Genomic DNA, 23,706 nt, shown 5'->3' on the forward strand with positions numbered 1-23,706 from the left:
TAAGATTTTGCTGCAGAAAATTGACGCCAAAAAAACCCATGATGTGTGAACATAGCCTAACGAGGAAGGTTATACTGTAGGACGATTGCAACAGACGATGAAGACGAAGATAAAGGATCGTTAAGACCAATGTCGTCTTCTGTAGGATTGGTTAGATCGCTTGGCCATATGGATCACTCCGGGGTGCCGGCCTTATTAGCAATAAATGATATTTCTGCATTTTTACACAGACTCACAGATTATAATTCAGGGTTACGGTGAATATCCCATGACTTCCATTAAGATTTGGACTGTACAGAAACGTACAGGAATTGTGTGAACTGTATCAAGAACAATGGCGCACGCAGGTCACATGACTGACGGGCGGTGCAACAATGTAGCGCGATCAGTGATAGCGAAACAAACTCATAACAGCGTCACTAACTACATAGAAATCTTATTCTAGTGACTCCCAGGACGTCTGAGACTTGTAGTCCGGGCGGAGGAGTCCGAAACACCTCCCTATAGGGCTACATTGCTCCAGTACTGAGCAGATTGTAACATTGTATCAGACGTTACAAATCACCATGTATCCGGTCGGAGAACCCTCACTAGTCAGGCGCTGTTCACATTTAGTGCTTTTTTTCCCACATGAAAACCGTAGGTTGTGGTCAGAAAAACAGCAGCGGAAATCACAGAGATTTGTTTAAATGTTTTTTCATAATGAAATTTTACAAATCTCATTCATTTTGCTGTTATTGTAAAACACTACTTTTTTTCCCGCATTACAAAACGCATAAAAACTGCTACATGTGAACGCGCCCATATGAGAAAATAAATATTTCAGCAGATCTCGCCTCCATTACACCTATACAAGAGGAATATCGATCATCAAGGCGGAGAACTGTTATAATTCCGCAATAGACTAAAGTAGTAAAAACCGCTACACCGGGTAAGACCAACAGCGCCAAAGCCGCCAGGTCTCCTTTTTATCATTTGTAAAGCTCAAAGACAGACGAACTCCAGGACTAAGTCACATCCTAGACGCCAATATATAGACACATAGGGGAATCATGGGGGAATCATGGGGGGATCATGGGGGAATCATGGGGGATCATGGGGGGATCATGGGTGAATCATGCAGTCACTTGGCTTGAAATTATATTTTAACTTTTTTTAATTTTGTAGTTACTGAAATGGGAAAAAAAAGAACATTATGCGCAACCTTCTGTAAGTCTATAGAGTGTAGTTCATGTTTTAACCTGAAGGTGTCACTGTTGCAACAACGTATCATTGGAAGCCCAGAGATTATTATTGAAATATATCAAATCTTATCTATGTAATATATAAAATAACACGGAACACAGAAATATAGATAAAATAATACTAGATAATATATGACATGAAATATACAGGATCTGATCTATGTAATATATAGAATAACACGGAAATGTAGTTAAGGTAGTATCGGGTAATATATGAAATTAAATATACAATATGGATATAGAATACGGATACATAATATAAAACAGATAAAACAAAATATAGATAATACATATAATAAATATAAAATATCTATGTAATTTATAGAATATAAAATCGAAAATAAAATACAGATAATATACACAATGAAATATATAATGTCTGATCTATGTAATATAGACTATATAATGTGACATATACAGTAAATGCTAAACAATGATAATGTAAAGAAGAAATATATATCATATCTGATCGTTAGAACTTTGCATAATATGAGAAATATCTGACCTATGATATATATATTATATATAACATGAAATGTTTATATCTGATATAAATCTATGATTTATCTGTCATCTATCAATCTCATATCTATCCGTCCATTATCTATCTACAGTATCTATTATCTATCTATTATCTATCTATTATCTATCTATTATCTATCATCTATCTATTATCTATCATCTATCTATTATCTATCTATTATCTATCTATTATCTATCTATTATCTATCTCATCTATCTATCATCTATCTATTATCTATCATCTATCTATTATCTATCTATTATCTATTATCTATTTATTATCTATCTATTATTTATCATCTATTATCTATCTATTATCTATCTATCTATTATCTATCTATCTATCATCTATCTATTATCTATCTATTATCTATCATCTATCTATTATCTATCTATTATCTATCTATCATCTATTATCTATCTATTATTTATCATCTATCTATTATCTATCTATCATCTATCTATTATCTATCATCTATCTATTATCTATCATCTATTATCTATCTATCATCTATCTATTATCTATCTATTATCTATCATCTATCTATCATCTATTATCTATCTATCATATATCTATTATCTATCATCTATCTATCTATCATCTATCTATTATCTATCTATTATCTATCTATCATCTATCTATTATCTATTATCTATCTATTATCTATCATCTATCTATTATCTATCTATTATCTATCTATTATCTATCATCTATCTATTATCTATCTATTATCTATCTATTATCTATCATCTATCTATTATCTATCATCTATCTATTATCTATCTATTATCTATCTATCATCTATCTATTATCTATCTATCATCTATCTATTATCTATCTATCATCTATCTATCATCTATTATCTATCTATTATCTATCTATTATCTATCTATTATCTATCATCTATCTATTATCATCTATTATCTATCTATTATCTATCTATTATCTATCATCTATCTATTATCTATCTATTATCTATCATCTATCTATTATCTATCTATTATCTATCATCTATCTATTATCTATCTATTATCTATTAATCCCTCATCTGTTTATCTATCCTTTATATTTATATATATATATATCTGTCACAATGTCTGATTTTCAGATCCAGTCAGATACTATGTAAGATCTAAGTAATTTATTATACGTAGCTTGTAATCCATGTATAAATCTATGCCGTTGGAAGCTATTTTGTGTTGCATTTGGTTTCTTGGTTACATTTCCCCAGATTCACGGTTCTGGGGGCTACAGAAGGAGCGTTCGGGGTTTTTTTTCTGAGCGCTCACCTGGACATGGAAGCATTGACTGTAAGAGCGGTGGGGTAGGGATGTCGGAAGCCCCCGGTTGTGATCGGGTACACCGGCTGACCTTGCCTTGGAAAAGGGGGAAAGAAAAAGTGGAGAAATTGAGTAAAATAGGTGAAAATAAATGAATTACATTCCGGCATTCTCATCTAATCAAGACAAAAATCTTGGGGATTGTACGGCGCAGATCAAAGCCGACAATATGAATGCCATAAATTTGATACGGGCGGCTAATTAAATTTTCTAACCTCAGCTTATGTCAATATAGGGGCTCTCTCCGGGCTGGAACGAGGTGTTTTGTTGTGATAATTAAAGGCGAAGCCTTTGCTTCTTTAATGGAGCCATCACACTAATTGAGGGCTACGCATGCAAAGAAAATAATAATGAATGGAAATTTATACCAAAATAAAGTGCAGGGAATCAAAGGCGTCGAGCGGCGCGCCGGGTCCCTTCCGCTATTTAGATCTTGGTGAGAAAACATTAAATTAACAGATCTTAATTTGTAGCCTTTTGTCACATTAATGAGACTTGACAAGATTTACCGGGGGAAAGTCCCCAAATACTATTGTGGGCAACCAATCGCCAGTCACCGCTCGTTACAATAATTAATGATTACAACAACCTGCACTGGGGGAGATCTTGAGAAAGACTCAGTCGTTCCTGAATAAATTATTGGTCCCTTAACCGCAAGAAGACAGAGACTGCGTAATGACTGCGAGGAGCGGGCGGGGGAGGGGAGACTTCCGCTACTCTCACATTTTTGCAACTCTTTCTATCTACACTTTTATTTATTCCATCAGATACAGGGGTACGGTGACCACAGATAGCCCCCCAATATACAAAAGGTCCGCAGGCTATAGCATTCACCAGATTGGGGGGGGGGGGGGCAGATACCTAGAAGTTAATCCCACATAAAAGACAAGCCCATAGGTTCACTGCACTCAGATACCGGGGGGCTGCGCCCCATAAATTATATCAATCCTACCAGCCCTCGTCATGTTCAGGAGGGGCAGTACCTCAGACAATGCTGCATGGTGTAGACTAGACATGGGGGGTTGCAGCACAGATGGAGCCCCCACAAACTTTGCAGGTTCAGGGCAGCTCCCCAGATTGTCAGTCTATTACTTTTTTGGATATGCCACATACAGAGACCCCCACATACATTAAAGAGGACCTGTCACCAGGTGAAAAGGACAGCTCTTTTGCTCTTGTTTTATTCCCGCCGCTCTGCTGAGTTTTCCGCTTTTTGTTTTTTTTTTAATCCGCCATACGCTTCCAGAGATATGGGCCGTTAACTTAGTGCTACTTGTTATGTGTGTTTTTCCAAGGGGCGTGGCTCACAGGGTAATTATGCAGATCAGCCTAAGGACACGCCCCTGAGGATCATATGAGTCCCGCCCCCTTGTTAAAGAACAAACAGCACTAAGAAAAAGGCCCATATCTCTGGAACCGTATGGCGGATTAAAAAAAAACAAAAAGCAGAAAACTCAGGAAAGCAGCGAGAATAAAGTAAGAGCAAGAACTGCCCACCAGGTCCCCTTTAGGATGAGTCAGGTCACTTCATTCATCACATTCATTTTACATTGAAACGTAAAATAATAAAAAAATGGTAAAAACACTGGAACTGCTTACTGTGGTACTAACCATCCTAGCGGATGGGGGATCTGTCCTACGGTGCCCGGTGATAAAGGGTAGTAGGGTGATATGTCTGGAGGGTGAGGAGGCCGAGGGATTCCTGGGGAGATAAAAAACAGGTTAAACAACAAGGAAGATGACACTGAGAATTAAAAAATGACAAAAAATAAAAATAAAAAACTGTAATAAAAAAAATGAAGAAATCTAATAGTAAAAGTCAGAGTCATATTTAGGCGACACCAGACATAAAATGGTAATGTGCAAAGAAAATGGGCTCCATTAAAAAGACCAAAATGGCCCCTTATTGCTGTGGGCCCCTTATTGTTGTGGGCCCCTTATTGCTGTGGGCCCCTTATTGCTGTGGGCCGCTTATTGCTGGACCCCTTATTGCTGTGGGCTCCTTATTGCTGTGGGCCTTTTATTGCTGTGGGCCCCTTATTGCTGTGGGCCCCTTATTGCTGTACCCCTTATTGCTGTGGGCCCCTTATTGCTGTGGTCCCCCTATTGCTGGGCCCCTTATTGCTGTGGGCCCCTTATTGCTGTGGGCCTCTTATTGCTGTGGGCCCCTTAATGCTGGGTCCCTTATTGCTGTGGGCCCCTTATTGCTGTGGGCTCCTGAATGCTGTGGGCCCCTTATTGCTGTGGGCCCCTTATTACTGGGCTTCTTATTGCTGTGGGCCCTTTATTGCTGTGAGCCCCTTATTACTGTGGGCCCCTTATTGCTGTGGGCCCCTTATTGCTGGGCTTCTTATTGCTGTGGGCCCTTTATTGCTGTGGGCCCCTTATTGCTGTGGTCCCCCTATTGCTGGGCCCCTTATTGCTGTGGGCCCCTTATTGCTGTGGGCCTCTTACTGCTGTGGGCCCCTTATTGCTGTGGGCCCCTTATTGCTGGGCCCCTTATTGCTGTGGGCCCCTTATTGCTGGACCCCTTATTGATGGGCCCCTTATTGCTGTGGGCCCCTTATTGCTGGGCCCCTTATCGTTGGGCCCCTTATTGCTGGGCCTCTTATTGCTGGGCCCCTTATTGCTGGGCCCCTTATTACTGGACCCCTTATTGCTGGGCCCCTTATTGCTGGGCCCCTTATTGCTGTGGGTCCCTTATTGCTGGGCCCCTTATTGCTGGGCCCCTTCTTGCTGGGCCCCTTATTGCTGGACCCCTTATTGCTGGGCCCCTTATTACTGGACCCCTTATTGCTGGGCCCCTTATTGCTGGGCCCCTTATTGCTGGACCCCTTATTGCTGGGCCCCTTATTACTGGACCCCTTATTGCTGGGCCCCTTCTTGCTGGGCCCCTTATTGCTGGACCCCTTATTGCTGGGCCCCTTATTACTGGACCCCTTATTGCTGGGCCCCTTATTGCTGGGCCCCTTATTGCTGGACCCCTTATTGCTGGGCCCCTTATTACTGGACCCCTTATTGCTGGGCCCCTTATTGCTGTGGGTCCCTTATTGCTGGGCCCCTTCTTGCTGGGCTTCCCACCCAGGCCTGGTGTTCGCTTCCGCCAGGACCCGACTTCTAGGTGAATAGGATCATCCAGAGCGATCTCATGAATGGATTAAATCAGCGGTCAGCTACTGTAGAACTACTAGTCCCAGAATGTCCTGGAAGTTGTAGTCTCTGGAATATATTAGACAATCGCTGAAATATCAATCCCTGTTGTTCTCAGGAAAGCTGCGGCAGGTTTTGGAGCCTGCGGCGCCGGAGTATATCTAACTCTTCCACATCATTTTGGGGATTACTAGTTAAGCGATTGTATTCTGTAGAGATTCAATATTAACCTGTTCTTTCAGCAAAAACCTTCCCTCATGGCAAATGCACTAAACCGCTTTTCCTACAAGTAAGTGGAGCAGTGGGCAAGTGTCCAGAGTTCTGCATGTCCTAATGCACCGGCAGTGACCTGCTCTTCTACTTTCCCTGTGAGGTCATTTCTCTGCCGTTCACGATAATGATGAATAAAACAGAACAGCTGCAGGGAGAAGAGATGTAAAACAGGGAGGAAGGAGGAGACGGCCGCCAAAATCATAAATAAATGATCACCGCCGGCACAAAAGACAGGTGGACGCTCCAATCCACCGCGAAAAACATCATTTGTAAAACTCTCCAGCCGAGAGCAGAGAGTGGGAGGAGGACACATTACCCTGCCGGATTCCCGCTGCGCCTGCGCCTTTAAGAGGCAACAATTAATCAAGATTCAAAGAAAAGGGGCAAAAAGTAACAATGTATCGGGTGCTGTCACATGAGCCAGAAGGCAACACGCCGGGATCCCATGATGAGGTGCCGGGATCCCATGATGGGGTGCCGGGGATCCCATGATGAGGTGCCGGGGATCCCATGATGAGGTGCCGGGGATCCCATGATGAGGTGCCGGGGATCCCATGATGAGGTGCCGGGATCCCATGATGGGGTGCTGGGATCCCATGATGAGGTGACGGGGATCCCATGATGAGGCGCTGGGATCCCATGATGGGGCGCCGGGATCCCATGATGAGGCACTGGGATCTCATGATGAGGTGCCGGGGATCCCATGATGAGGCGCTGGGATCCCATGATGGGACGCCGGGATTCCATGATGGGGTGTCGGGATCCCATGATGAGGTGCCGGGGATCCCATGATGAGGTGCCGGGGATCCCATGATGAGGTGCCGGGGATCCCATGATGAGGTGCCGGGATCCCATGATGGGGTGCTGGGATCCCATGATGAGGTGACGGGGATCCCATGATGAGGCGCTGGGATCCCATGATGGGGCGCCGGGATCCCATGATGAGGCACTGGGATCTCATGATGAGGTGCCGGGGATCCCATGATGAGGCGCTGGGATCCCATGATGGGACGCCGTGATCCCATGATGGGACACCGGGATCCCATTATAAGGTACTGGGATCCCATGATAAGGTGCTGGGATCCCATGATGGGACGCCGGGATCCCATTATAAGGTACTGGGATCCCATGATAAGGTGCTGGGATCCCATGATGGGACGCCGGGATTCCATGATGAGGCGCTGGTATCCCATGATGAGGTGCCGGGGATCCCATGATGGGGCGCTGGGATCCCATAATGGGGCGCCAGAGTCATGGAGAGGGGTGCCGGGAATATCTGATATGTGTCAGAAAATGGGCAGATGTCCAAGCCCAGCCCCTGGTGACGACTGTCCCTAAATCTGGCAGCCACCGGTCACACTGATGACTCCAGCGAGACTTTAGCCATCTGGATGCCCCGAAAAGAAAGGGATCAGAAGGAACATTTGGGGGGCTTCTCTCATGATACAAAGTCCCGACTCTGGAATACCCTGTAAAAGTGGTGAAGGAACACAGGAGAGAGATGAACAGCATTATAGGACAGTACATCCCCATCACACAGGGGGCACCTACCTGTTTTGGGGTCCACATCCGCCTGTAAGTGTGGTGGGGGGTTCCCAGGGGTAAAGTGCTCATTACTGTAGGTGATAAGCGGTGTGAGAGGGTGGACATGATGAGGGTGCTGTACTACAGGCACTTTATTAGACTGCGGAGACACAAAGAGAAATCACAGTTAATGAACACAAGTCCACAAAAAAGATGGCGTCCTAAAGGGTCAACGTAGAAGTCACCGTTACAGAACATTTCCACCTAAAAATAAAACCAGAGAATATTTCCCGGGAGGTATAGAGGCCATCATTGTCCTGTTTCCAGGAAAGTTGGGTGCGGTAAATATTGACCTTTTCAGGATTTGGTAAATGGCTTATTACAAAGCGTCAGCGCCGATACGAGCGTGGCGGGGGCCACAGTGCAAGGTGGACAGAGCTGCTATGTGGGAGTCGGGGAAAGCCGGGTGAGTACTGACGGCGGCCATATTGGTGGTCACCCAGCTTTCCCAGTAACAGATGTAAATGAGGAACCATAGAACATCTTCTATCTTACGGATACATTGTAGACAATATTATCTCAGTTTTCTCTCTATTCTACAACCGACCACGACCCCATCCCCATTGGCCTTCATCAGGGAGCACAGACAGTAAGACCCTGACTCATCGCTTCCACATTTATTTAAGATACCTTTGTTTTTTGTCTTCATTGTCGTTGTTTTTTTTGCACCAAATTTTTCAAATTGTCATAAATGAACTGAAGAATTTTGTCCAAACTCAAAGCAGTTATTTTTTATTATCAGTATTTTTTTGCACCTTTTTAAAGCATAAAGTCAAAAAAGTTGTGACATTCCAAAAAGTTGCAAATTACGAATTAATTTAGGACACATCTGAATAAAGAAAACCACGCTCATCCTGCCGAATAATAAAAAAAAAACCTGCACACTAAACCAAGTAACCAGGTAACTTTAAAAAGCCACAAATTAAATAATGAATAAGGAACAGACATAAAAGTCACTCGCCCTGATTCATAATTTGCTTTTTTTTTTTAGGTCACTTTTCTTTTTTATCTTGCGGTATTCGTTGCCGTTTTTTATGTTCAATTCTTCAAAATTTTGCACAAGATTCATTAACTTTGTGCAAAATTAAAATTAGTTATTTATTTTCGCCTTTAACTTTTTTTTCACCACTTTTTTAGCACAAAAAGTTGCATGTTCTGCTAAAATGTTGCAACTTTTGTGAAAAAAAAAATTTCAGGCATCTATAAAATAGTTTGTGCAAAAATTTTACGACTTTCTAAAAAGTTGCAATTAATGAATCAGCTAAAATATCAGGAGACCCAAACCGCCCACAATGATGAACATAAAAAACAAAACAGGTGAACACAAATAAAATAGAGATTAAGAGAAGGCGCATATTAAAAGAATAAGAAGAAATGAAAAACAGCAAAAAAAAAAAACACTGAAAACTGGACAGAAAAAGGCGCAAATGCAGTAATGAATCTGACCGTGCGCAAGAACAATATTTATATTTATTGGGACTAATGTATCAAAATTGTATCCAAATTTTCGGACAGACATATTGAAATAACTAAGAAGTTATCAGATTTGCTGCTTCCATCCCCCAAGTCCCCGCGGCTCCTGGCAGAAGCACATGGACGTATCGGGCCCCATTCATCATTTGTGGGTTTTTTTAAGCCACTTTTCTATTTTTGTCTTCTATTTGTTGCCATTTTAAATGCTCATTTCTTCAAAGCGGCGCACGCGAGCTCATGAAAGCAAATAAAAAATGCGCATTACTTTGTTTTTTTTTTACCTTCTATGTGATTTTACAGCAAAAAGTCGCACGATCCGTTAAAATGTCACACACAGCTGTAACCTTTACACAAAAATTTCTAGCATCCAAAAATAATTACTTGGCAGGGGGGCTGGAGTACATTTGTGCCAAAATTTTATGGATTTTTTTTTTTTCTTTAAAAAGTCGCTAATAATGAATCTCTGCAATCATCTGAATAACAAAAACTGCGTCCACAATGAAGAGGGAAAAAAAAAACTGATGAACAAGTAGAAAACAGACGTCAAAATAGACGCAACTTAAAAGAGGAATTTGGCGCCAAAAAAAAGAACAAAAGGTGAGAGGCGCTAATGTAATGAATCGGACCCGTGGAGTCAAAGTGTGACTGTCACTGACGGGACACCTCTCCATCCTCTGTCCATGACCTGCACGTTTTGTGACAAACCACGACAAGATACGTTTCCCGCATTATTTGCAGGTCACATGACTTTCCTGCAATCCGGGCCGCCGAAAATAACGACAACTTTTTTTAAAAGCGTTTCCTAACCATCTGACAACTGGGGGAAGCCGGGCGGTGACTTTACGGGAACTTCCGGAGCATTCTCAGGTCAGAGGCGGCAGTTTTGTTCCTGTATCTATTTTAATGATTTGTGCAATAAAACCGTCGATTATTAAAGCTACTGATTTAGACAAAAACGACTGTTTGCAAAAAAAACTAAAACTTTTCATTCCAAATAGCAGCTGATATTTATTGTGCGTCTGATCACCTCTTATTATATAAACCCTCAATATTTTTCTTTTTTAACTTTTTACTTTCAAAAATTTTCAAAAAAAACGTCTCTTGTTTTTGCCCCGGCCAGTGTCTTTCCAGACTTCTTTGTGTCGTCCTTTTTAGTTCTTTTTGGAGGACAGGATCTCACATCAGCGCCGGGCATCGAAATGCTGGTTCCTTCCTCCCCATGACAGGGCCCACCTCCTCTTCTCCCCTAGCAATTTTCTCCTATGATGGCATAAAGGCATGGCATGCTGAGGCGCGAGCCCCTCCACCCTCCTCTCTGACTCCCTCCGATTCACACCCTTTTGTGATGCAAGTCGGCGCAGCGGGTAATAGCGTCCGAGGCCAGCCCCGCACAACCTCCGGATTTGTTAGCGCGCACTGTATCTCGCTCCCGGAGTCAGCAGCCCCCTTTATACAGCCGGGATCTAAGGACCTTCCTTGTATATTCCGTGACATTGACGAGATCTTGTTTCGCCGCCATTCACTTCTCAAAGACTTTTATCACAAAAACTAAATGGCGGCGAGCGCAGTGAAGAGAGCGGAGAGGAGTCACAACAGCCGCTCTCCGCAGAGACGCCTCCGCCATAAACACCGGGACCTGGGCGCCGGGGCTAGCTTCTCGCTTTCATCCCCGGATTCCCGACATGGGAACCACTCAGACCGAAAATCCATATTCCCCAAGGTGGGATTGAGCCGGAGTTTTACAAGGCAGAACATTTAACCAGATTATGTGGCCGGCAGATAAAGACGCTCTGGTAGTAATGGCTCCGCAGATTACAGCCCCGATATCGCCTCATTTCCATAAGCAGCTTGTATTAATGTCCAGGGACCGGCGGCAGCGCGACCTGACAAGAGTTAAATGCTTATTACATCACGTTTCCTTGTTCTCCTCCACAATCGGAGACACAAGGATTCTGCCCGTTAAGGTTTCTCTTGTTTCCATGAAACGTCTTAAAACCTCATGAGCTCTTGTCAATGGCGCCAGCTGGTAGATACAATGGCTGTCATTGTGCCCCGGCCGCGGCTGCAAAGCTGCCAACTACGCGGGGACAACCAGACATGTATTGTGCGCTTGGCTTTTTATTATAAAATAATTGTGCAAAACTAAAAAAAAAAAAAAAAAAAAAAAGTGCAGAATTTACTGTAATATTAAAACATGCATCACTGAATATTAATAAGATAATAAGTGAACATGAATACCAATAAATAAATTATAATAAAAGAAGAAATAATAATGTTATTGTAACAATTTAATAAAAGTTACTAGAAAAATGTCCTTAATAAGAAAAATAATAATACGAAGATAAATATAAAATTATTTAAAGTTGTCAGGGGTCAGTGATTTGGGCAATTGATCCTTTATCAATCAGATTTGTATCCTGCTAATTTCATTACGCCGCCATTCCAGTATTTGCTTCCGGTCCTTCTAATCCGCATTAAAAGGCAATTAGCAAACATGAATAATTCAGATCAACGGCGCCCCTAGAGGATCTATTGAGAATGTCAGGATCTGGTGCCCAAGCTCAGGGGCCGAGCCGGGCAATGTACGCGGCAGGTGTGTAATTATATTACATTATATTGGTGCACAGTCATGTGACCACAGGTCCTGTGCTAATTTGGTAATTTTAGGATCATGTAGCCACGCAGGGTTTGAGCAGGAAAAATGTATTCGCTTTAGAGGGTACAAATGATATATGGGACAAACTGTGGATGTTTGAAAGCAAATAGTAACGCAATGATCATCATTAACAATCCTTATGTGGATCAGCCCCTTCAGTTAGCTGGAGATGCTATAAGGAGGACACCAGGCAAAAAAATATGTAATGAGGTGATATAAATATATTTATATCACATTGCGGCATGGAAATTGATGGACTATGGGAAAAGTGGAGGTTCAGTCACATATAAACATTCTATTGGTTCTCAGTGCACCGATACATTGTATAAGAGGTTGAAAAGAAGACACAATTTAATCACTTCCGACCTATTATTTCCTCACTGTGTCAAACACGAAGAAGCAGAAAAAAATAGATACCAATGTTGTAAAGGGCTAAAATCCTTCCTGACTCTACAAGAAATCTCTCAATAAACCTGATTAAAAAATAAATATAATAACTAAAGCAAAGTGAAAACCTTGTGTATACATGGATGACATACTGATCGCACCAATACTAAATCAGGTCATAGAGCCATAAAAGAGAGCGCCCTGGGATGTAATATCACTGCACCCTGCAAATGCATAATGGACGAAATTTGTTAATAATAATGTCTATCCCGGAAGTTGTGGAGCTGAATATAGACTTTTTTGAGCCTATACAGGATGAAATCCGGGCAGAAATCTACAAGTGGCACTGGTATGTTTTGGGTGATTTTCTATCTATGTCAATGGAAATTCTTATTGAAAGGAAATGAATTCAGCCAAAGCTGTCCAAGGAATGGCCTAAAAGTTACATATTATCCTTAATTTAAGATATATCGCTAATCATATTGTTGTAAATCAAGCCTACATTAATGCTTGGGAATATCTGTGTATAAAACAATACAAAACATTTTAATAGACTGTAATATGTAGAATATATTTTATTATAGTAATTTTTCAAAATCAGGAACAGTAATGGGGTCAAACATAACCCCAACAGCATAAATAATCCTGGGAATTCAGAAACTGTGACAGATCCAAAGTCAGGTGCCCCCGCAGGTTCTTTCATGCATTGCATCACATATAATACTGCTCTTTCCTGAATAAGAAATGATAATAGATGGGTGACCTCAGTCCATTAACTGCTATCTCTATAAAATAAGTGCTATAACAGTTTTCAAGGCAAAACAGAAAGTTGAAAGGGTCATTAAAGTTGCATCAGCTAACATGGATGAGAAGAGAGTCCGCAACCTCGGTGGGGTAGATATAGATACAGTCAGTACCCCTATATACATTCTGTATAATTTCTCTAGAGTACTTTTCCACTGTATACAGCCTGTATAAGATTATTCAATGCAAAACAGGAAATTAAAGGGTCCTTAAAATTGCATCGACTACTCGATATCGATACTAGTCAGGATTTTAGATGAATGCGCCATTTACATGTGTCACTTCACCCAAAATATACCAGAAACCTAAAGTCAATGATGTAGTACACTTAAATCCATGAATGCAACATACACAACCAGTAGCAGGCCTGGGATACACCATACGTGACCAGGCACATACCAGTGCCACAGGAGGAATCATCCATAGGGGACTATATCCAATGCACTATATATCAACTCACAGGAAGACTAGAGTAAACCACACATGCATATATATGTATATATATATATATATATATACAGGAATAAAAACATTAGTAGTACCAGCAAATATAATAAACTTGGTAATTCAGCTTATCAGATAAATCTGATCATTTTGAAGTCCATTGATATTCCTGCAGTGCCGTACCCTAGTATATACACCAGGTATAATGTCCCATAGAATGCAGTACCCCTACATATAGCCATATAATGACCCTGGCATGATGTAGCCTAATATATTGCCCATGAAATGTCTTTACAGCGCTGCACCGCTCTCTCTATAGAGATATTATAGATATATATCCTGTACCTTTCTCCTTGCGATCCTTACCCATGTATACAGCCTGTAACCTGTACATCTACAGTCAGCTCATCTAGTAAACCTACAGTAATGCACACATAAATATACCCTGCTAACAGGCTTTAGGAGTGCTGTATCCCTGTGTATAACCGGGTATAATGTTTCTAGAATGATGTACCTCCATATACAGCCTGTATAATGTCTCCAGAGCACTGTACCCCTATATGCAGCCTGAATAATATCTGTATCGTGATGTATTATTATTATTATATTGCATTATATTGTATTCCTATATACAGCCTACAGTACAGACCAAAAGTTTGGACACACCTTCTCATTTAAAGATTTTTCTGTATTTTCTTGACTATGAAAATTGTACATTCACACTGAAGGCATCAAAACTATGAATTAACACATGTGGAATTATATACTTAACAAAAAAGTGTGAAACAACTGAAAATATGTCTTATATTCTAGGGTCTTCACAGTAGCCACCTTTTGCTTTGATGACTGCTTTGCACACTCTTGGCTTTCTCTTGATGAGCTTCAAGAGGTAGTCACCGGAAATGGTCTTCACTTCACAGGTGTGCCCTGTCAGGTTTAATAAGTGGGATTTCTTGCCTTATAAATGGGGTTGGGACCATCAGTTGTGTTGTGCAGAAGTCTGGTGGATACACAGCTGATAGTCCTACTGAATAGACTGTTAGAATTTATATTATGGCAAGAAAAAAGCAGCTAAGTAAAGAAAAACGAGTGGCCATCATTACTTTAAAAAATGAAGGTCAGTCAGTCCGAAAAATTGGGAAAACTTTGAAAGTGTCCCCAAGTGCAGTTGCAAAAACCATCAAGCGCTACAAAGAAACTGGCTCACATGAGAACCGCCCCAGGAAAGGAAGACCAAGAATCACCTCTGCTTCTGAGGATAAGTTTATCCGATTCACCAGCCTCAGAAATCGCAGGTTAACAGCAGCTCAGATTAGAGACCAGGTCAATGCCACACAGACTTCTAGCAGCAGACACATCTCTACAACAACTGTTAAGAGGAGACTTTGTGCAGCAGGCCTTCATGGTAAAATAGCTGCTAGGAAACCACTGCTAAGGACAGGCAACAAGCAGAAGAGACTTGTTTGGGCTAAAGAACACCTCTGGGAACTCCTTCAAGATTGTTAGAAGACCATTTCCGGTGACTACCTCTTGAAGCTCATCAAGAGAATGCCAAGAGTGTGCAAAGCAGTCATCAAAGCAAAAGGTGGCTACTGTGAAGAACCTAGAATATAAGACATATTTTCAGTTGAATGTACAATTTTCATAGTCATGAAAATACAGAAAAATCTTTAAATGAGAAGGTGTGTCCAAACTTTTGGTCTGTACTGTATATAATGTCCCTATAGTGCTGTAAACATATATCCAACATGTATAATGTCTCCAGAGTGCGGTGCCCTTCTATATAAATCCTGTATAATTATTCTAGATTGTAGCTTGCGAGCAGCAGGCCCTCGCTCCTCCTGTAACTGGTGCACTATGTGTTACTCTGTGATGTCTTCATTGTCTGTACAAGTCTCCTCTGCAGTGTAAAGTGCTGCTGAATATGTTGGCGCTATAGAAATAAAATGAATATCATTATTATTATAATATCTGTAGAGTGCGGTACCACTATATACAGCTTGTGTAATGTTTGTAGAGTGCTGTACTTCTATGCACAGCCTGTATAATGTGTCCAGAGCGCCGTACCCCTATATATAGCCTATATAATATCGGCAGAGTGCTGTACCACTATATAAAGCTTATATAATGTGTCCAGAGTGCTGTACTCCTATGTACAGCCTGTATAATATCTATAGAGTTCTGTACCCCTATATAATGTGTCCAGAGTGCTGTACTCCTATATACAGCCTGTATAATGTCTGTAGAGTGCTATACCTCTATATACAGCCTGTATAATGTCTGTAGAGTGCTTTACCCCTATATACAGCCTGTATACTGTCTCTAGAATGCTGTACTACTTTACATTATACAGGCTGTGTATAGGAGTATATTTCACTATAGTAATTTAACAAAATTAGGAACAGTAATGGGGTCAAACATAACTCCAAAAGTGTAAACAATCCTGGGAACTCAGAAACTGTGACTTACATCCAAAGTCAGGGGTCCCTACAGGTTCTTTCATACATTGCATCACATATAATGCTGCTATGCCCTTCATAAGAAATTAATATAGGTGGGTGACCTCAGGTCATTAGGAAACTACGGTCTCTTCAAAATAAGTGATATAGGATTTTCAAGGTAAAACAGAAAGTTAAGTTGCATCAGCTAATATGGATGAGAAGAGGCTCTCCAACCTCAGTGGGGTAGATATAGAAACAGTTTATAGACCTCTACATCCTGTATAATGTCCCTAGAGTACTTTATGCCTTTATACAGCCTGTATAATGTCTCCAGAGTGCTGTACATCTATATAAATCCAATGCAATATCTGTAGAGTGATGTACCTCTATATACAGCATGTATAATGTTGCTATAGTGCTGTACCTCTATATAAAGCTTGTATAATGTCTGTAAAGTGCTGTACTCATATATACAGCCTGTATAATGTCTTAATGTCATGTATGATGTCTGCAGAGTGCTGTACCTCTAATTACAGCCTGTATATTTATAAAGCGCTGTAACCCTATAGAAATCCTGTACAATGTCTGTAGATTGATGTACCCCTATATATAGCATGTTTAATGTTCCTATAGTGCTGTACTCGTTTATACAGCCTGTATAATGTCTTAAGAGTGCTGTACCCCTATATACAGCCTGTAATATGCTTAAAGAGTGCAGTATCCTTATATAAATACTGTATGTCTGTTTAGTGATGTACCTCTATATGCAGCATTTATAACTTCCTAATAGTACTTTACTCCTATATACAGTCTGTATAATGTCCAAATAATGCTTTACCCCTATATACAGCCTGTATATTGTCTATAGAGTGCTGTACTTTACATTATACAGGCTGTATATAGGGGAATATTTTATTATAGTAATTTTACAAAATTAAGAACAGTAATGGGGTCAAACATAACCCCACAAAAATAAAAAATCCTGGGAATTCAAAAACTGTGATTTAGATTCCAAGTAAGGTGCCCACACAGGTCCTTCCGTGCATCACATCACATATAATGCTGCTATTTCCTCCACAAGAAAAGATAATAGATGGGTGACCTTAGGTCATAAGGAAACTGCCATCTCTATAAAGTAGGCGATACAGGATTTTTCAAGACAAATCAGAAAGTTAATGTCTCCAGAGTGCTGTACTCCTAAAAACAACCTCTATAATATCTGTAGAGCGCTGTACCCCTATATATAGCCTGTATAATATCGGAAGAGAGCTGTACCCCTATATACAGCCTGTATAATATCTGTAAATTGCTGTAGCCCAATATACAGTCTACATAATGTCTGCACAGTTTTCTACCTCTATATACAGCCTGTATAATGTCTATAGAGTGCTGTTCCTCTATATACAGCCTGTATAATGTCTGTAGAGTGCTGTACCTCTATATACAGCCTGTATAATGTCTGTAGAGTGCTGTACCTCTACATACAGCCTGTATAATGTCAGTAGAGTGCTGTACCCCTATATACAGCCTGTATAATGTCAGTAGAGTGCTGTACCCCTATATACAGCATGTATAATGTCAGTAGAGTGCTGCACCTCTATATACAGCCTGTATAATGTCAGTAGAGTGCTGTATCTCTATATACAGCCTGTAGAACGTCTGTAGAGTGCTGTACCTCTATATACAGCCTGTATAATGTCTGTAGATTGCTGTACCCCTATATACAGCCTGTATAATGTCTGTAGAGTGCTGTACTTCTACATACAGCCTATGTAATGTCTGTAGAGTGCTGTACCTCTATATACCACCTGTATAATGTCTGTAGAGTGCTGTACTTCTATATACAGTCTGTATAATGTCTGTAGAGTGCTGTACGTCTATATACAGCCTGTATAATGTCAGTATAGTGCTGTACCCCTATATACAGCCTATATAATGTCTGTAGAGTTCTGTACCTCTATATACCACCTGTATATTGTCAGTAGAGTGCTGTACCTCTATATACAGCCTGTATAATGTCTGTAGAATGCTGTATGTCTATATACAGCATGTATAGTGTCCGTAGAGTGCTGAACCTCTATATACAGCCTGTATAATGAGTGTAGTGCTGTACCTCTATATACAGCCTGTATAATGTCTGTAGAGTTCTGTACCTATATATACCGCCTGTATAATGTCAGTAGAGTGCTGTACCTCTATATACAGCCTGTATAATGTCTGTAGAGTGCTGTACCTCTATATACAGCCTGTATAATGTCAGTAGAGTGCTGTAGCTCTATATACAGCCAGTATAATGTCAGCAGAGTGCTGTACCTCTATATAAAGCCTGTATAATGTCTGTAGAGTGCTGTACCTCTATATACAGCCTGTATAATGTCAGTAGAGTGCTGTACCTCTGTATAGAGCCTGTATAATGTCTGTAGAGTGCTGTACCTCTATATACAGCCTGTGTAATGTCTGTAGAGTGCTGCACCTCTATATACAGCCTGTATAATGTCTGCAGAGTGCTGTACCTCTATATACAGCCTGTATAATGTCTGTAGAGTGCTGTACCTCTATATACAGCCTGTATAATGTCTGTAGAGTGCTGTACCCCTATATACAGCCTGTATAATGTCTGTAGAGTGCTGTACCCCTATATACAGCCTGTATAATGTCTGTAGAGTGCTGCACCTCTATATACAGCCTGTATAATGTCTGCAGAGTGCTGTACCTCTATATACAGACTGTATAATGTCTGTAGAGTGCTGTACCCCTATATACAGCCTGTATAATGTCTGTAGAGTGCTGTACCCCTATATACAGCCTGTATAATGTCAAAAGTGTAATGTACCTCTATATACAGCCTGTACAATGTCTGTAGAGTGCTGCACCTCTATATACAGCCTGTATAATGCCAGCAGAGTGCTGTACCCTCTATATACAGCCTGTATGTCTGTAGAGTGCTGTACCTCTATATACAGCCTGTATAATGCTGTAGAGTGCTGTACCTCTATATACAGACTGTACAATGTCTGCAGAGTGCAGTACCTCTATATACAGCCTGTATAATGTCTGTAGAGTGCTGTACCTCTATATACAGCCTGTATAGTGTCCGTAGAGTGCTGGACCCCTATATACTGCCTGTATTATGTCAGTAGAATGCTGTACCCCTATACACAGCCTGCATAATGTCTGCAGAGTACTGTACCTCCATATACAGCCTGTATAATGTCTGTAGAGTGCTGTACCTCTATATACAGCCTGTATAATGTGTGTAGAGTGCTGTACCTCTATATACAGCCTGTATAGTGTCCGTAGAGTTCTGGACCCCTATATACAGCCTGTATAATGTCAGTAGAGTGCTGTACCCCTATATACAGCCTGTATATTGTCTGTAGAGTGATGTACCTCTATATACAGCCTGTATAATGTCAGTAGAGTGCTGTACCTCTATATACAGCCTGTATAATGTCTGTAGAGTGCTGTACCTCTATATACAGCCTGTATAATGTCAGCAGAGTGCTGTACCTCTATATACAGCCTGTATAATGTCTGTAGAGTGCTGTACCTCTATATACAGCCTGTATAATGTCAGTAGAGTGCTGTACCTCTGTATACAGCCTGTATAATGTCTGTAGAGTGCTGTACCTCTATATACAGCCTGTATAATGTCTGTAGAGTGCTGTACCTCTATATACAGCCTGTATAATGTCAGTAGAGTGCTGTAACTCTATATACCGCCTGTATAATGTCTGTAGAGTGCTGTACCTCTATATACAGCCTGTATAATGTCTGTAGAGTGCTGTACCTCTATATACAGCCTGTGTAATGTCTGTAGAGTGCTGCACCTCTATATACAGCCTGTATAATGTCTGTAGAGTGCTGTACCTCTATATACAGCCTGTATAATGTCTGTAGCGTGCTGTACCTCTATATACAGCCTGTATAATGTCAGTAGAGTGCTGTACCTCTATATACAGCCTGTATAATGTCTGTAGAGTGCTGTACCCCTATATACAGCCTGTATAATGTCTGTAGAGTGCTGTACCCCTATATACAGCCTGTATAATGTCTGTAGAGTGCTGTACCTCTATATACAGCCTGTATAATGTCTGTAGAGTGCTGTACCTCTATATACAGCCTGTATAATGTCAGTAGAGTGCTGTACCTCTATATACAGCCTGTATAATGTCTGTAGAGTGCTGTACCCCTATATACAGCCTGTATAATGTCTGTAGAGTGCTGTACCCCTATATACAGCCTGTATAATGTCTGTAGAGTGCTGTACCTCTATATACAGCCTGTATAATGTCAGCAGAGTGATGTACCTCTATATACAGCCTATATAATGTCTGTAGAGTGCTGTACCTTTATATACAGCCTATATAATGTCTGTAGAGTGCTGTACCTCTATATACAGCCTATATAATGTCTGTAGAGTGCTGTACCTCTATATACAGCCTATATAATGTCTGTAGAGTGCTGTACCTCTATATACAGCCTATATAATGTCAGTAGAGTGCTGTACCAACAATATACAGCCTGTATAATGTCAAAAGTGTAATGTACCTCTATATACAGAATGTACAATGTCTGTAGAGTGCTGTACCTCTATATACAGCCTGTATAATGTCAGCAGAGAGCTGTACCTCTATATACAGCCTATATAATGTCTGTAGAGTGCTGTACCTCTATATACAGCCTGTATAATGTCTGTAGAGTGCTGAACCTCTATATACAGCCTGCATAATGTCAGTAGAGTGCTGTACCTCTATATACAGCCTGTACAATGTCTGCAGAGTGCTGTACCTCTATATACAGCCTGTATAATGTCTGTAGAGTGCTGTACCTCTATATACAGCCTGAATAGTGTCCGTAGAGTGCTGGACCCCTATATACTGCCTGTATTATGTCAGTAGAATGCTGTACCCCTATATACAGCCTGCATAATGTCTGTAGAGTGCTGTACCTCTATATACAGCCTGTATAATGTCTGTAGAGTGCTGTACCTCTATATACAGCCTGTATAATGTGTGTAGAGTGCTGTACCTCTATATACAGCCTGTATAGTGTCCGTAGAGTTCTGGACCCCTATATACAGCATGTATAATGTCAGTAGAGTGCTGTACCTCTACATACAGCCTGTATAATGTCTGTAGAGTGCTGTACCCCTATATACAGCCTGTATAATGTCTGTAGAGTGCTGTACCCCTATATACAGCCTGTATAATGTCTGTAGAGTGCTGTACCTCTATATACAGCCTGTATAATGTCTGTAGAGTGCTGTACCTCTATATACAGCCTGTATAATGTCAGTAGAGTGCTGTACCTCTATATACAGCCTGTATAATGTCTGTAGAGTGCTGTACCCCTATATACAGCCTGTATAATGTCTGTAGAGTGCTGTACCCCTATATACAGCCTGTATAATGTCTGTAGAGTGCTGTACCTCTATATACAGCCTATATAATGTCTGTAGAGTGCTGTACCTCTATATACAGCCTGTATAATGTGTGTAGAGTGCTGTACCTCTATATACAGCCTGTATAGTGTCCGTAGAGTTCTGGACCCCTATATACAGCATGTATAATGTCAGTAGAGTGCTGTACCCCTATATACAGCCTGTATATTGTCTGTAGAGTGCTGTACCTCTATATACAGCCTGTATAATGTCAGTAGAGTGCTGCACCTCTATATACAGCCTGTAAAATGTCTGTAGAGTGCTGTACCTCTATATACAGCCTGTATAATGTCTGTAGAGTGCTGTACCCCTATATACAGCCTGTATAATGGCTGTAGAGTGCTGTACCTCTATATACAGCCTGTGTAATGTCTGTAGAGTGCTGTACCTCTATATACCACCTGTATAATGTCTGTAGAGTGCTGTACCTCTATATACAGCCTGTATAATGTCTGTAGAGTGCTGTACCTCTATATACAGCCTGTATAATGTCAGTAGAGTGCTGTACCCCTATATACAGCCTGTATAATGTCTGTAGAGTGCTGTACGTCTATAAACAGCCAGTATAATGTCAGTAGAGTGCTGTACCTCTATATACAGCCTGTATAATGTCTGTAGAGTTCTGTACCTCTATATACCACCTGTATAATGTCAGTAGAGTGCTGTACCTCTATATACAGCCTGTATAATGTCTGTAGAGTGCTGTATCTCTATATACAGCCTGTATAATGTCTGTAGAGTGCTGTACCTCTATATACCGTCTGTATAATGTCAGTAGAGTGCTGTACCTCTATATACAGCCTATATAATGTCAGTAGAGTGCTGTACACCTATATACAGCCTGTATAATGTCTATAGAGTGCTGTACCTCTATATACAGCCTGTATAGTGTCCGTAGAGTTCTGGACCCCTATATACAGCCTGTATAATGTCTGTAGAGTGCTGTACCTCTATATACAGCCTGTATAGTGTCTGTAGAGTTCTGTACCCCTATATATAGCCTGTATAATGTCAGTAGAGTGCTGTACCCCTATATACAGCCCGTATAATGTCTGTAGAGTGATGTACCTCTATATACAGCCTGTATAATGTCAGTAGAGTGCTGTACCTCTATATACAGCCTGTATAATACCTGTAGAGTGATGTACCTCTATATACAGCCTGTATAATGTCAGTAGAGTGCTGTACCTCTATATACAGCCTGTATAATATCTGTAGAGTGCTGTACCTCTATATACAGCCTGTATAATGTCAGTAGAGTGCTGTACCTCTACATACAGCCTGTAAAATGTCAGTAGAGTGCTGTACCCCTATATACAGCCTGTATAATGTCTGTAGAGTGCTGTACCGCTATATACAGCCTGTATAATGTCAGTAGAGTGCTGTACCTCTGTATACAGCCTGTATAATGTCTGTAGAGTGCTGTACCTCTATATACAGCCTGTGTAATGTCTGTAGAGTGCTGCACCTCTATATACAGCCTGTATAATGTCTGTAGAGTGCTGTACCTCTATATACAGCCTGTATAATGTCTGTAGAGTGCTGTACCTCTATATACAGCCTGTGTAATGTCTGTAGAGTGCTGCACCTCTATATACAGCCTGTATAATGTCTGTAGAGTGCTGTACCTCTGTATACAGCCTGTATAATGTCTGTAGAGTGCTGTACCTCTATATACAGCCTGTGTAATGTCTGTAGAGTGCTGCACCTCTATATACAGCCTGTATAATGTCTGTAGAGTGCTGTACCTCTATATACAGCCTGTATAATGTCTGTAGAGTGCTGTACCTCTATATACAGCCTGTATAATGTCAGTAGAGTGCTGTACCTCTATATACAGCTTGTATAATGTCAGTAGAGTGCTGTACCTCTATATACAGCCTGTATAATGTCTGTAGAGTGCTGTACCTCTATATACAGCCTGTGTAATGTCTGTAGAGTGCT

General features: G+C 40.9%; 1 protein-coding gene across 50 annotated transcripts in view; it reads right to left on the bottom strand.

Moving 5' to 3' along the window:
• Positions 1-23,706, bottom strand: part of TCF7L2 (transcription factor 7 like 2) — a 347,621-nt gene that overhangs the window by 22,875 nt on the left and 301,040 nt on the right. For 44 of the 50 annotated variants that reach the window (XR_012322073.1, XR_012322072.1, XR_012322074.1 and 41 more), the window contains 3 exons: positions 8,082-8,214; positions 4,707-4,809; positions 3,057-3,143 (listed from right to left, as the gene is read on the bottom strand). Coding sequence is in view for 47 of the 50 variants with exons in the window: in XM_073684684.1 (XP_073540785.1) it covers positions 3,057-3,143; positions 4,707-4,809; positions 8,082-8,214 (323 nt within the window). In the remaining 3 variants the exon portion in view is untranslated. The remainder of the gene's footprint in view (positions 1-3,056; positions 3,144-4,706; positions 4,810-8,081; positions 8,215-23,706) is intronic. The other 6 variants (XM_073684680.1, XM_073684676.1, XM_073684681.1 and 3 more) reach the window with 1 other exon arrangement.

The sequence above is a fragment of the Phyllobates terribilis genome, unplaced genomic scaffold (assembly GCF_046119375.1).
Source record: "Phyllobates terribilis strain yellow unplaced genomic scaffold, ASM4611937v1 Scaffold_5__5_contigs__length_657084704, whole genome shotgun sequence".
NCBI classification, from domain to species: Eukaryota; Metazoa; Chordata; class Amphibia; order Anura; family Dendrobatidae; genus Phyllobates; species Phyllobates terribilis.